Source organism: Aricia agestis, chromosome 16, assembly GCF_905147365.1.
Source record: "Aricia agestis chromosome 16, ilAriAges1.1, whole genome shotgun sequence".
NCBI lineage: Eukaryota > Metazoa > Arthropoda > Insecta > Lepidoptera > Lycaenidae > Aricia > Aricia agestis.
Genome location: NC_056421.1, coordinates 2,960,072 through 2,976,839, shown reverse-complemented (window position 1 = coordinate 2,976,839; position 16,768 = coordinate 2,960,072). Strand labels below are relative to the sequence as shown.

The 16,768-nt window shown below is 37.9% G+C and overlaps 1 protein-coding gene across 1 annotated transcript; it reads left to right on the top strand.

Moving 5' to 3' along the window:
* Nucleotides 1-501: 501 nt before the first annotated feature.
* On the top strand, nt 502-4,857 carry LOC121734971. The gene is made up of 4 exons (XM_042125637.1): nt 502-594; nt 1,116-1,289; nt 3,004-3,157; nt 4,660-4,857. Exons 1-4 carry the CDS (start codon nt 511-513, stop codon nt 4,761-4,763), a joined length of 516 nt encoding a protein of 171 aa, XP_041981571.1. The 5' UTR covers nt 502-510; the 3' UTR covers nt 4,764-4,857.
* Nucleotides 4,858-16,768: the final 11,911 nt, after the last annotated feature.

The following is a 16,768-nucleotide window of genomic DNA, read 5'->3' as shown; positions in this document are numbered from 1 at the left end:
GAGTGGACGTGACTCGAGGAATCTACATACATACACAATAGTGCATAATATAATATAATTATGCAATATTTTGTATTGTAATTTGCTGTTTAAAGACATTTTTATTGTTGTGGATATTTATTGTATGCCGCCACACTTAGCGATAGTGTGATACAGAATTGTGATTTGCTTCGAGGGCAAACCAAGGGGGGAGGGGGGGGGGGGGCAGCATACCTGTTCCGAGAAATGGTCGCTCCGGTATATTGAGACAAAAAATTATGAAAATTGACTTTTATTAATCTGACTGAAAACATATTTTGATTTCAACATTCGCATTTGCATTCGCATCTTCATTTTGCGCAGAGCAGGTAACACGTTTTTAATTCCCACTTACCAGGAAAATTGACGTCTATTTTATCTTCTAGGGGGGGTTATGATAAGTACTATGTATGTTGCAGTTATATTAAGTTCAACAATACTATAACATCTATTAGGCTACGGATATTATGTCAAATGGGAAACGGTATCAGTATGTGGAAGAAAATATTGCCAAAGAAGTTTTTGCATAAATATTCTCTCAGTATTGGAGCTTTATTAGGAGGGATTACTTTCATTGTAAGTACTACTACTAGTATTTAAATAAGTAAGTTTAGGATAGGTTTATACAATATTTACGCAAAAAGTACTTAAAAGTCTACTGAACAAGTTTTGGCCAAATGTGAGACTTGAATATGGTTGGTCATTAATGAAAACTAGCTTAAGAGAATATTAACTTATTGTTATTGGTAACTAAAAGAATATTGCGTTACACAAAGTTTGACGACATCATTAAAGAAGGCAAAATTTATTGTATCTACAGGGTGTAACAATACTAAGTGATAGAACTTTAGGGTGTGTACATGTTCCTCGTAGAGAGTTCGCTGTGAAAGTAGCAGCGCTGAAAAAGTTTGTTTTCACATTTGTATGGAAAAATTGCTCTTTTGAACTGTGAAAGTATAGCAGCGCTCTGCTATACTTTCACAGTGAACTCTATACAAGGGACACATTATACACACCCTAAAGTATTATCATCTAGTTTTGTTTCTTTTAGTTTGGCAAAAAATTTTTTTTAGTACTTAATATATCTTCCACCTCAGGTAATCGCCGTCCTATGCATCATAGGGCTGCTAGTCCAGCTGCTGAGCTACAAGGATCACAGCTGCGCCTCCTCTCCGGTCTACGTGACCGCCTTCAGCTTCTCCGCGACTGGTATTCTGTACCATCTGCTGCTGGTTATGGCGGACGCGTGGATGATATGGGGAGTCTCACAGGTACTTTAGGGTTAATTTTCCGAAGGTTACAATGTAACTAATTTACCGAGAGATAAGCAAACTGAATGGATCATACGTGGGAGAGCCATGCTTCGGCACGAATGGGCCGGCTCGACCGGAGAAATACCACGTTCTCACAGAAAACCGGCGTGAAACAGCGCTTGCGCTGTGTTTCGCCGAGTGAGTGAGTTTACCGGAGGCCCAATCCCCTACCCTATTCCCTTTCCTACCCTCCCCTATTCCCTTCCCTTCCCATCCCTACCCTCCCCTATTACCCTATTCCCTCTTCAAAGGCCGGCAACGCACCTGCAGCTCTTCTGATGCTGCGAGTGTCCATGGGCGACGGAAGTTGCTTTCCATCAGGTGACCCGTTTGCTCGTTTGCCCCCTTATTTCATTAAAAAAAAATGGATAATGGTAAGCGATAATGCCAAAATCGCTTGTAACGAAACGTAGTAAGTATTTCTGTCTTTCATATATTGCAAAATACATAGTCTCGACAATGCCGGGGGGGGAGTCAAGATCATTTCTTTATAGCTTCGTTATAGAATCGCCAATCAAAATGTATGGAATTGACATAAGCCGAGTCGAACGTCAACGTCATATTAACGAACGCTTATGTCAATTCCAACGAAGCGATAACGAAAAAGTCTTGGCTAAATGGCCAGCTTTATTATAATTCATTTGGCTTACCTAATATCCTAAGATCCGACCGTAAAATCCTGCAGGAATCGTTTTTTTCGATCAAATATATTTTAAAATAATCTTTAGAACGTATAGAATGGATCAATGTTGGGTTGCCTTGTCAAAAGTAGCAGCAAGTACCTCTAATTGAGCAAAATGAAATTCAATGGAAAAGTAAGAACTTAGAAGGAATGACATTGAGGAATGACAGGACACTACGCATAAAAATAAAAACACCTGTTAAATAAAAATAGCAATCCTGCGGGTTCTCGACGTCCTCAAATCCAGCTAGGCATAATAATTGTAGGCCTGAACATTTGTCATATACAAAAGTGATGGCAACCCCAGTTTGCGGCTATCGTGCAACTGGCAACCATGGATATTCATGCACAAAATGCGTAAAGCTTTAATTTTGTACCAAAATTATTAAAAAAATCGATGCTTCAATTTTGATGAAGAACTATGTCTGTTTACGGGCTGGCAACCCTAGGTTGCGGCCGACTTAGAGCTGGCAACCATTTATACCTTATTTTGTCACGTCATTTTCTTTCAAATGATGTAAATTTACTGAAAAAAAAGATACATGCAAATTTATGCATTTATCTCATGAACATTAAACTTAATTAAAGGTACTTGCGGCTACTTTTAACAAGGCAACCCAACATTAATCCATTCTATACGTTCTAAAGATTATTTTAAAATATATTTGATCGAAAAAAACGATTCCTGCAGGATTTTACGGTCGGATCCAATACTATAAGTTATAGTTCGGCTAGTAAAAATGGAAAGATCATTGAGCAATGTTTAGTTTGTAGGTTTCTTTGGTAGGGTGAGAAGTTAGCACACGGGCACACCATAGGCACACGCTTTTGCTAGATCTCTTACCGCACAGCCTGGCGTTATTGACAGATTGTGAGCAATCGGTGCACGGTGATATGTTATTAGAAAATATAGTACACACTAAACATGGTTCTCTTGCCAAAATGCGGGCTTTATGTAATTTTAAATTTTTTCTTCTCAAATATTTTCAGAGAAAATCCTCAATCCTACTGTCGTGGGTCATCCTCTCAGCGATGTGGGTGGCGCAGACGTTCTGTGTGTTAGTGGTAATGGTGCTGGTGCGGCGGTCGGAGGTGGCGGTGGGCGTCTGGGTCATATACTTGATGATGATCATTGGACTAACTTGTAAGTAGGACATATTACAGCCAGTACGTAGTACTCACGTGTAGGTAGCACATATTACAGCCAGTACGTTGTAATCATGTGTAAGTAGAAAATATTACCGTCAGTATGTTGTACTCACGTGTAAGTAGCACATATTACAGCCAGTACGTTGTACTCACGTGTAAGTAGCACATATTATTATTACAGTAAGTTGTAATCACGTGTAAGTAGAAAATATTACCGTCAGTATGTTGTACTCACGTGTAAGTAGCACATATTACAGTCAGTACGTTGTACTCACGTGTAAGTAGCACATAATATTACAGCCAGTACGTTGTACTCACGTGTAAGTAGCACATAATATTACAGCCAGTACGTTGTACTCATATGTAAGTATCACATATTATAGTCAGTGCGTTGTACTCACGTGTAAGTAGCACCAGGTAGCACATATTACAGCCAGTAGGAAAAATACGTGTGGCATTCCGCGGTAAATTGCATAGCATTTTTTAGGAGTGCGCAAAAAGAGTCCAGTCGGGTCGGCCTGTGATCAGCCCGATTGGAACAATTGGACACCACGTATAATATGAGGACCTTAAAAGGAGTTAAATTTTTCTTTCCTACAAATAATACTTCCTATCCATTAGAATAATAAATATTCGTAGAAATGTAATCCTGCCCTTCTTGCAAAATATGGCTTCTAAGTTGCTCATATCTTTTGTGGATATTGTTGTTCGCACTCATGTAACATTCATGTGGTGTGTGATTTTATTTTCCTTTTATTACATAATTATATATTCATATTTGAACATATTTATACTTCGACAGTAACATACTCCCTGTAACAATCTGTGACATTTTATTAGTACTTTGGTTCTTGAACAACGTTACAATATTTTATTCGAAATAAACATAATATACCAAAAGTTTAAACAATGTTTATTTACATAATATTTTATGTACTGTTCAAACAGTTTGCAAGTATGATTGGGGAATGCACGACAAATTTTATTACTTGAATATCTTAGGCTGATTCTACTATCGCGCTGATCGCTACGCGTTTATCAAAAATCGGCCAAATGCGAGTTGGACTCGCCCATGAAGGGTTCCGCAGCAACAATAACGTTTATTTTTATGAAATTAAAAGGTTCTTGATTTATTTTCATTTTTCAGTTGATTTAATGAAAGTTAAATTAAGGTTTACCATTTATGACGTATAAAGAAAACTACTGTCTAGATCTCGTTCGAACCAATTTTCGTTGGTAGTTTTTGTAGTAATGTAAAGTAAAATTATTAAGGTTTACCATTTATGACGTATAAAGAAAACTACTGTCTAGATCTCGTTCGAACCAATTTTCGTTGGTAGTTTTTGTAGTAATGTACATATATATTTTTTTAGACTTATCATGCCCGTACTTTAGAAGTTAGAGGGGGGGGGGGCACATTATACCACTTTTGAAGAGTCTCTCTCGCAAACTTGAAGACCAAATCTTAAAGAATAAAGTAAAATCACTGTTTTTCAGGTATTCTCACATACATTATTCTGGTGGTCTGTAGCCTATGGCTGGAACTAAAAGGGACAAGAACAAGAACCCTAGACGAGACGACACGCAATGAAAATCTATAGGGTAGTGCAGTAACTTTAGGTGGTAACAAACTAGTTTTGGCTTAGCGCGGGCGTTCGCAATACAGTTCGACAAGGCTTTATTTGAACGTGGAGAGAAAAGGAACTAAGCGCTTCTATCATAGAAAAACGTCATTTTTGACATATGTTTGACAGTTCTTCTTTACCAGCAGCGCTCCCGAACTTACCAACGCAGCCTTGTCGAACTGTACGCAGCAATTTCTTTGCTTATGTTAACATTATTTTGTTTCTTTTAAGTGATTCCATAAAAGGCGGTTAAATTATATTCCGATGTATTTATGAACACAGTTTATGGTACTTTTGTTTCAATTAAATAATAAAGAGAAACTATTAAAACCTTATTGCATTTTTTTATTTTATTATGAAATAAGGGGGCAAACGAGCAAACGGGTCACCTGATGGAAAGCAACTTCCGTCGCCCATGGACACGCGCAGCATCAGAAGAGCTGCAGGTGCGTTGCCAGCCTTTTAAGAGAGAATAGGGTGATAGGGGAGGGTAGGGATGAGAAGGGAATGGAAGGGAAGGGAGGTGAATAGGGGAGGGTAGGGAAGGGAATAGGGTAGGGGATTGCGCCTCCGGCAAACTCACTCACTCGGCGAAACACAGCGCAAGCGCTGTTTCACTCCGGTTTTCTGTAAGAACGTGGTATTTCTCCGGTCGAGCCAGCCCATTCGTACCGAAGCATGGCTCTCCCACGTATAAAACGCATAATATAAAATAGAACTTATTAGTGGCGTTTTACCTACCAATAAAACGCATATTAATTTACTTACCTAATTCGAAGCTTATTTAATTGAGATAGGCACTACGTTTCCCGCCATTATATCTATACTATTGACTTCCAGTTACTCCCACTTTCGTCCCACCATGGTGAAGAGGTAGGGAGGGTTTGTAAAAGCGAGCTAACTCGTCTGCCAGTTTATTGCGCCTATACTCATCAGGCAGAATTTAAACTATGAGCTTCGAATAAGGTAAGTAAATTAATATGCGTTTTATTGGTAGGTAAAACGCCACTATTAATTCCCTGTACCGTTATTCGAAGCTTATTTAATTGAGAATTGTTTGTTATCGCCTGGTGGGAACGAAAGTTTACAGAATGTAAACTAGACGCCAATGTGAAAGATACAAAATTATAATACCAGTAGTACCAACTACTATGGGATTAGTTAATGGAATCAGGCGTTACTTTGCGGAAATCCATAGTTTAAATCTAGTTTGTTATTATTTTTAGCAATATTCCGCGAAAACAACTTCCACCTTTAAGTAAATGAGTGAATGTACGCATAGGCATGCGTACAGCACCTCCCTCCTCCCACACTGCCTATGCGTACACTCGCATGCAAGAACTTGCACTCTGTGGACTCTACGAACAACGTCCGTTAAGTCAGTCAGTCCGTAACGTCACTTAACGGACGTTGTTCGTAGAGTCCACATCCTGAGGATGCTCCGGTGTTGGGGCGAAACGTGCGTCGAGGTTTTCAACCTGCATGGTGGTGAGGGGCCTTGCACGGATTTGCCAACATTATTGCTTGTGTGGTGGTGGCAGTGTGGGAGGAGGGAGGTGCTGTACGCATGCCTATGCGTACACTCACTCATTTACTTAAAGGTGGAAGTTGTTTTCGCGGAATATTGCTAAAAATAATAACAAAATAAATTTATACTATGGGATTGCCAATTTCCCCTAATATAAATATCTTATATTGGAAAATTGTTCACCCAATTTTTCAATGCAACTGCTGATCAAATACTTCCCGGCGTAGCAGTTATACCCACATCTTTGAAAAGGGATTCGATCCATCCTGAAATAATGGTCCTTGAGGCAGGTTTAATCCGACCTCTGCAAGTAATAATAAATTATGTAAAATAATTGTATTTCGCCTAGAATCGAGTACTTACCTCAATAGTTCTTTATTAGGTCAAGATTGCCTGTAATCAGAAAAGTCAGTTTTTGAACCAAAAGATGGCCAAAATATTATTTCATTAGTATTTTCTATACAATGGTCAGTATCAATCTATAGCAGGGTTAGAACATGAGTTATTGTTCTACCAGAACATAAGAGCAGTAAAACGGCTGTATGTCTTTGTACTTGAAAAGGGTTGTCATGTTCTAAAGCGTAATTGCTTAGATGTGATGCCAAACTATCTTTATTCCATATTGGTGGTTTTGAGCTTGTAGGTTTTTGTAAAGCTATGGATTTTAACATTTACTCAACTATAATATATAAGAACTAATTTCTCCAGCCGAATTCGGGTTACAAAGAGTTGAAACAACCGACTTATGAAGGTATGATAAAAACCTGGCTACATCTTCACCCTGTGGATTACATGAATCGACTTGATTTTGGTTTGACCACTGTAGCCATCGTTTCCAAGCAACATTATAAGCTTTTTTGTGTAGAATTACGAGATGAGTGCCATGACATACATCTACTTACCGTTTGCCCCAGGTTCTTATGCGCTGACTCCACCTCCACATTTCGGATTTCTAAACTACCAGTGTCATCTTGTGGACCCCGGGTGATGGCAGACCAGTCGACACGTCGATGAGAAACTTGTCCAGTCGTAGAATTGTGTATGGGGCGGCAGTCGCTCGGGCTTTCAGATCTGATCGCCAGTAGACTTTGCTCCAGCGGGGGACTACCAGCAAGTATATTCCCTGTGCGTGATTGAGATGATTTGGGTATTAGACATTGTGGCGGAAATATCCAAGCTAACTGGAAAATCCACTGCAGTAAAAAAGAGTCTAGAAAGAGCGCCCCAGGGTTGATTAAATCGAGAGAAATGTTTTTCGTTGCCACATGCACCCGACTGAAAGCAAAGAAGTCGATCACTGGAATGCCCTATCTGCTGAAAATTTTATTTGTCCATTCGGACGTCAGATGCCACTCTGGTTTCCGACAAAGCTTTGACAAATGGTCGGCTTGGCTGTTGTAAATCCCTGGAATGTGAAAAACTGAGGTGTATTTGATATCGTTCTAAAATTTCGAAAATTTTGTAAGAAAGTTTTTGAGATTTTGTGCCGCCTTCGTGACGGTATGCGATTACTGTTTTATTGTCGCTTTGTACTAAAACTGTACTATTAGTCATTATTTTATGATGACTTTGAAAAACTTTTAACATAGCTAATATTTCTTTCTGATTACAATGGAGCATGATTTTGTCTTGCGACCAAAAACAGGTCAGACTTAAATTATTAAGACGAGCTCCCCATGCGATGTCAGAAGCATCAGTTTCAGTTGTAAGATAATGCAATGGTGAAGACATGAATAGCCGAAGGCTTACGGCAATTCTCGAGCCACCAATCCAAAATGTTCCTGGCGTCTGCCGGAATCGTACGTCATCTGGTGTCCGATTTTAACATTCTGTTGAGCAGCATCAAAAGCGCGCTGAAATTGAGCTGACCTGTGGGTGTACAGTAAAACTAACAAAACTAAGCTCTGTATCTCTTTAAGGGATAAACGTTGCTTTTTATGAATTTCACAAATTTTTGGTTTTTAGAATTTGTAATTTCTCTATAGGAACTCGCTTTATATTAGTAGTAGGATTCCACTCGACTCCTAAATAAACTATTGACTTAAATTGAACAAGGATCGCTTTTTCCTTGTTGATAATCCATCCTAAAAATTCTTAGGTTTGTACGGCAACATGAACATATTATGTCTCCTTAACTCATTTGACCTTGACTGACATAATATTACTATGTTAAAGCACAAATCAATAGGCGTGATAGTTTTTCCGTAAAGTGTACCACAAAATGTACAGGTTGTGGGATATTCTAGTGCTCGCTTTGCTCGCCCTGATAAACCATGATACGAATACCTTTTTTGCGAAGAACTTGAGCCACCCAGTCGGTTATTGTCGCGAAAGCTCTTGGAGCAGTACTCAGTCAATGGTAGACACGTCATTTCCCAAAGTTGCTTTTGATATATCAAGTGTTAGAATCTACGAGACTCGAACGTGAAAGCATACCTGCGTCAGATCCACTTTGCAGAGTCAGTCTTCCGGCTGAAGAAAAACTGGAACCCAAAACATGTTAAGAAGTTTGAACTTCGTTGTTTTGATGTAGTAATTCAGAGCCCTTAAGTTGAAGACAGGCTGTGCAGTACCGTCCGTTTTGCGAACTAAAAACATTGACGAAGGTAAGCTTGGAGATGGATTGCATAGCTCCAAGACGCCTTCGCTTGTTTTATGGATAGAGGCAGTCATGTCGCGAGAACGAGGAATTTGTACTGTTCTTTTTTGCATCCCCACATAAATAAGGGAGGGCTTCTTGTGAAATGGTATACGATACCTGGAAATCATTTTCAGTATTGTTTCTGGTGCTCCCAACTGCCTCCATTAATCCACATATCGAGCGAGACGGCTGGCCTGATATTTCGTGTCAAAAACGACGTCGCTTAACATCACTGGTGTTGTGGGCATGCGAGGCGGCACGTTTATGTCCAGATCCTCTGTTTGCCTGTTTAAAGTGGTTACGTGATGTGCCACGTCCACGAAATGACCCACGATTACTCGGTATTACTAAATGAGAGCTGTGGTGAGTGCTAGCTTGCGTTGGCAGATCGTTTGGGTAACAACCACAACAACCCTGTAAGGGTTTTTTATGAGATGCGTGCTCCTGAAAGGAGACGCTGGGCTTTTTACCCTCTGCCTGCTTTTTCCTCAGAGGCCAAAACACTTCCGACTACCAGCTTACCTTACCACGCTTCGTCTATTGTAGACGTATTTATCGTCGGATCGCGAACTTGTTTTGTTATAACCTCACGTCGGTGACCACGTCATATATTATGCAACGTATCTGAGGAGATTCTCTGATACTCACCTTCAGAAAAAAGTTCAGCGGAGCTAAAATCAAAGCTAAAATGGTCGCATTTCGCAATTCCTCTAAAATCAATTCAGAAACTGAATCGTCAAAATAGTCAAACTGACGAACGTCAAATTAATACAAATTACTAGACATGAATTGCAAGCAGACTGCAGAGTAGAAAATTTTGTGATTTAATAAATAAATAAATACATAAAATGAATCATATTATGATTCATAATATAATTCTGCACAGCGACCATTTTAGCCCCGCTGATAATAATTTGTTATTAACACCTGTATAATCCGGATTCTCCTCCTTAAACCATTTTGTGACGTCAGTGAGGGGTTTTTGTAGTGAGTCGCATTGTTTTATGACGCACATAGTAAGCGCTCCAAAAGCCTTATCATGGCCAGAGGATTGGAGATTTAGAACTACTTCATTATTCTCCAAGCTCGTGAATCTTGGAGATGATAGATAAGATTTTTTGATCCTCTGCATACCTTATATCACTCCAAGAAGCGTCATCTAGATGTTGGAGATTACATAAAAGCTTTAATGATTTTCTGAGGATTTAGGAACCGATGGTTCCTAAAATTAAGCATTAATCTTTCTCAGGAATATCGTCATATGGGTTGCGGCTAACATCAATGTTAGCCGCAACCCAGTATTTAAATAAGGTAAAAGACAATATTATATGTTGTTATTCAATAACAACATATAATATTGTCTTTTACCTTATTTAAATACTGAGTATTATTCTGATGCGGCTGCAACTATAATGTCACTAATTTCTTTGTACATCCGTTTGTATTTACGGTCTGACGGACACGTGCGTTTGCCCCCTCCTTTTTTTACTACGGTGCTTAGCCGAGTCTGAAGAGCTAGTGGATGAGCTGTCACTATCGGAGCTAGAAATTAGAAACACGTCGCGGTGCAGATGGATCTGCAACTGGTTTCAACTATTTTCACATATTTTACTAGCATTTCCATTCATCCTAAAAATAAAATGCCGAAAAGCTAGTCATTAAATTAATAATTTCATTATGTTAAACTAAAATTGTTTATAAACTTGTAAGTGATAAATAAAATTTGTAAATGATAATTAATTTTATTTGAACGGAAAAACCGTTAAAGAAAAATAAGATGAAAATATTTTATACTTTTTTCATCAATAGCAATAATTACTTAATTAAAATATAATTAAAAACAGTTGTCATTATATTAACAAAATAAATTAGTATTTTTTATTTTTATTTCTCATATATTAAAATATATTTAATTTAATTAATATTAAAAGAATATAACATACCTGTAGATATTTATTTTATTATTATTCCTTGAAGTAAATTCAATTATACCTGTGTAATTCCTTGAAATAAATTGCACTTATACCTGTGTAATTCCTTGAAATAAATTGCACTTATGCCTGTGTAATTATTTAAATAAAATGCACTTATATACCTGTGTACAAAAACACTACCGTATCGGGCGGGAAACAAGACGCCAATGAACTGGCAGACGAGTTAGCTCGCTTTTGTAAACTCTCCCTACCTCTTCACCATGGTGGGATGAAAGTGGGAGTAACCGGAAGTCAATAGTATGGATATAATGGCGGGAAACGTAGTGCCTATCTCAATTATATAAGCTTCGAATAACGGTACAGGGAATTAATATAATATTATTTTACTTTTTCGCTACGAGTTACAACAGTTTCTATGTTTTATTCTAATCGAGTACTCGTATTGATCATATTAAATGTAAGTATACATACTTTCCACTCAATAATTATTAAGAGTAGGGCGTTGCGTTTCTCCGTCCTGCGATATTCCGATATAATATTATGAGTTCTAGAATGTTTTGTATTAGGACGTAAACGACCGCACACCTGCGATAATATCGGCGCTCTCTCGTAAGAAATATCGGAAGATAAAAACGCAGCTGTATGCAAGGGATCGGGACGCATTATCGCAATAACGCATGCGTTAATATCGACCGATAATAACCCGCCTGTGTGGTCAATACATACTATTACTTGTGATCTCGCGCTGTAGCCGCCAAACTATGAGTTTGTGCCGCCACATATTTTATATGTGACGGCATTTTTACGTAGTAGAGCCACGCTTTGGCACGAATGGGCCAGCTCAACCGGAGAAATACCATGGGCTCACAGAAAACCGGGGCGTAAAACAGCGCTTGCGCTGTGTTTCGCCGAGTGAGTGAGTTTACCGGAGGCCCAATCCCCTACCCAATAGGGTATACCCTTCCCTACCCTTCCCTATTCCCTTCCTTAACCTCCTCTATTCCCTCTTAAAAGGCTGGCAACGCACCTGCAGCTCTTCTGATGTTGCGAGTATCCAAGGGCGACGGAAGTTGCTTTTAATCAGGTAACCAGTTTGCTCGTTTGCCCCCTTATTTCATAAAAAAAAAACAATCAAATTCATTTAAAAAAACAAAACTGTCATTCCCATGTCATTCCGATTTCATTCTCATTATAATAGAGGTAAATGTAAAATGTAATCTGTAATAATATTAGTATTGGCCGGTTTCTAGGCAAAACTCATAAGTTAAATATCCATAGTTTACGTTATAAGCCGACAAAGTTATTGTAAATATTTGTTAAATAACAACAATTGTTTTATATTGAGTTACCAACTAATATTAGGTCTAGTTTAATATAAAATGTGTATTGAATTTCGTTAAACTGAAACTATGCTCCCCAAAAAAAACTAAACTACGCTATACTTTCTCCTGACTAGAGACCAGCAACGCACATGCAACTCCTCTGATATAAGCGTAATAATAAGCGCTTGCCACCAGTCAACTCGGTTGCCTGTTTGGCTCAAAATCAAGTTATGCCTAGTAGTGTCGTATTATTATTATTATTTTTATTTTACCATTTATTTCAGGCATCTAGGCCCATAATACAAATACCTTACAGTCTAACATACATATTATTCATATTATTAAGGACTAACATACATATATTATTATTATACACTTAAAAACTACACTTTGTCACGTGTTGACGGCGACGTGACGCGCTTCGTTCTGGAGTCTCCCCCGGAACCTCCGGTAGACCACATCCATCGGCCAGAACTCCGGCGCCTCGACGGTCGAAAGAAGATTCGTCGGTACTCTCCCTACAAAAGAACTAAAGTTAACCTTATGGCGAGAGTATTATGTCATCATAGGCTTTATTCAATTTGTCCTTCTGGTTTCGACACCGCACTAAATTCCTTTTAACGAACAGATTTTCAGGAAAAATATCAATCCTATTAAAAAAGCTTAAGCCGTTACGTATAAACGGCTTTTAGCGAAAAAATACTCTTTACGGTCAAAACTGATTTGAACCGACTTGAACCGGCTTAATCCGGCTTAATCCAATTAGCACGGCTGGTTATACTTTTGTGTATTGATTTTAAATCTCAGTAAAATGTATTTTAACTGTGATTTTCATAGAATACTACAAAATTATTTGAACTATTCAATAATTTAAACGGTTTTATATTATATTATATTATTTTAATGACTGATTATTATTTGACAAGATCCTATAACTTTCTGTATTTGAAAATCGCTGCAGCAACATATTATTATAATCCCGCACCACAGGCATTGTTATGGTAACAGCTGTTAAGGTTAATTTTAGCAATAACGACTACAGAACTTGGAGTTTTACTGGGAATACGAAAGAGTGATGTTGAAGTTTTTGTATTATTTTCCTAAAATTGTGTTATTTCGTTTTTTAATGTGTAATGTTGGTAGAATATTAACCATTAAATATTCGATGCCGTACACAAGTGTGGGCAAGTGATACAACTTCAAGAAACGTGCCATTTTGTGTTCCCTCCAAAACTCCATCGAAAGTTTTACTTTACTAAAACACCTGACTTGACTCGTTGACTTTACTGACTACTTTTTTAGACTTTTACTAGACTTTCGACTTGACGATCATCTGGAAAAACGACTTTGAATTTTGTAAACTTTTCACGAAAAAATTTTTTGCCCGCCATATTTTACTTGACACTGGCCATGGTTTAAAAGCCGAGCGCCATATTATGAGAAAAAAAGAAAAAAAAAGACTACAAAACTTGACAAATGTCACTTGCACCATGATTTTATTTTTAACAGTTAAAGTTAATTGGGTTGAGAGTATAAAAAATTAAGTATCCGTGGATATGTAATTGACGGGAAAAATATTAGTTTTGACAACACTGTAAGCCATAATATGACCGACCAAAATTTAGCGGTTACGCTTATCGTTAAATATGGCTCCATTTTAACCATTGTTAAAATTTGACACTTGATCTGACATATAATAATAATAGCTCCCACACCGGTATCGGTGACGGTGGCCGGTTTCATTGAAACCAGGCCAGCTACGCAGGAGTAATTTTATAGTGCCCAAGTGTGTGCGCAGTACACAAGAGCACTCTCTGTTCCTTTACTCTCATAACCCAGTGGGACGGACGACCGACACGACTGGCGAGAGATCAGGCGCAGGACCGACTTTTTACATGCCCACCCGACGCATGGATCATCTTACTTGTCAGACAATCAGGTGATCAGCCTGCATTGTCCTAACCAAACTTGGAAATAACATGTTTCCAACGCGGGAATCGAAACCTACGACCCCCGAGTCATGAGCCGCGCTCTATAGATAGATAGATAGATAGATAACTCTTTATTGCTCACAGATTGTAACGCCTCCGTGGTCTATACCACTAGACCACGGAGGCGTTACAATCTGACATATTGTTATAGTAATTAAAGTAAAGTAAGTTGGTGCAACCCACTCTTAAAATTTTAAATTAACACTAAATATTATGTGATTAACTTTAAGAGGGCAACTAACCCAAAAGATCAACCATCGTCCTTCTCTCTTCACACTCACGCCCGTCTTTCATATGCCAGGTGGAAAAGGACGACGCGGAATCATCGCCAAGTTAGTATTTTCTTAATAACTCGATAAATATACAACAGTGTCTCAGTGACAGAATTTTATACAATTAAAATATTAACTTACTTTATTGCACGGCTATGGCAATATATGAAAAATTCGTGAAAATTAGACGCATCTTTGTGATTTTTTTCTATCGAGAAAATTTTAAGATATCGTGTTACCGCTCAGATCAAATTCTTGGAAATATAATGCAGTATCTATGTTTAGAAAATGAAACAATTCGGGGCTTATTTTCAAGTATAAAAATTAATTATAAAATCGTCAATTTTGGGTTAGTCGCCCCCAATACTTTGTGCTAGCGTAGAGGGCTGTAGACTTGTAGAGTGTAGACCGAACATCGTAGAGGGCTGTAGACTTGTAGAGTGTAGACCGAGCATCGTAGAGGGCTGTAGACTTGTAGAGTGTAGACCGAACATCGTAGAGGGCTGTAGACTTGTAGAGTGTAGACCGAACATCGTAGAGGGCTGTAGACTTGTAGAGTGTAGACCGAACATCGTAGAGGGCTGTAGACTTGTAGAGTGTAGACCGAACATCGTAGAGGGCTGTAGACTTGTCAAAATCAAAATCAAAATCAAAAATTGTTTTATTTCTGAATAAATTTAAAATAAATGTTTTCAGAAAGTCCTACATGATGCCTACCACCGGTTCGGGAACTAACCCGGCGAGAAGAACCGGCGTAAGAAACTCGCACGGGGCCCACTTTTTTACCAAAAAAAGTGAGAAAAAAATTAATCTTTTAAAATAAAGTTTACAATTTTGTAACTAAATATTATATACAATATCCACATACATAATTGTAAGTCCTATAATAATGAAGAAGTAGCCTTGCAAGAAGCCATCCTACTCCCAAGGTGTGCCATCGTTTATGAAATCATTGACCTTATAATAGGCTTTGGCACACAAACGTTCTTTAACTACTTTTTTAAATTTATTAATGGAAAGATTTTGAACGTTTTCTGGGATTTTGTTGTAAAGGCGTATACATTGACCTTTAAAAGATTTACTGACTTTACTAAGTCTGATCACCGGCATATCTAGCTTGTGCTTATTTCTAGTATTCCTAGAGTGAATGTCACTTTTAACTTTAAATTTACTTATATTTTTTCTAACATATATTACATTATCCAAAATGTATTGAGAAGCAACAGTTAGAATACCAATTTCTTTAAATTTATCTCTCAGAGATTCTAAAGCAGACATTTTATAAATAGAACGTATGGCTCGCTTCTGCAGCACAAATATTGTATTAATGTCGGCAGCGTTTCCCCATAAAAGGATTCCATATGACATCCTACTATGAAAATAACTAAAATATACTAATCGTGCCGTATCTTCGTCAGAAATTTCCCTAATTTTTCTGACTGCATATGCTGCAGAACTGAGCCTACCTGCAAGATTAACAATGTGAGGACCCCACTGTAATTTACTATCAAGTGTAATACCTAAGAATACAGTGTTGTCTACCAAATTCATCTTCTCATCATTTAATACTACATTGGTTTGGACTTGCCTAACATTGGGCAAAGTAAACTTTATACATTTTGTTTTACTAGAATTTAAAAGTAAGTTATTAACATTAAACCAATGTACTATTTTTGAGAGAGCACTGTTTACCTCGTCGTAGTTCGACTGTTGTCGCTTCACTTTAAAAATAAGTGAAGTGTCATCAGCAAAAAGCACTATCTCATTATTATTATCCTTAACTAGATAAGGTAAGTCATTTATATAGATGAGAAAAAGAAATGGGCCTAATATAGATCCCTGTGGGACACCTAATTCTATTTTGGTTCCTTTGGACCTTTTACTATTAACCTCAACCCTTTGAGTCCTATTTTTAAGGTAAGAAGTCAAAAGGCTGAGAGCAGAGTCTTTAATTCCGTAGTGGCGCAATTTCCTGATCAATGTAGCATGCTCAACACAATCGAAGGCTTTGGAGAGATCGCAAAAAACACCTAAGGCATCCTGCGACTCCTCCCAAGCCTCAAAAATACTGCAAAGGAGTCCTATACCAGCATCCGTTGTGGATCGACCCTTAGTAAATCCGTATTGATTATCATGTAATAAATTATTAGAATTAAAATGTACTAGTAATTGTTTTAAAATAATTTTTTCAAATATTTTACTAAAGGTCGGTAGAATTGATATAGGCCTGAAATTCGTGGGATCCGATTTAGTTCCGGCTTTGAATAAAGGAACAATCTTGCTATGCTTCATT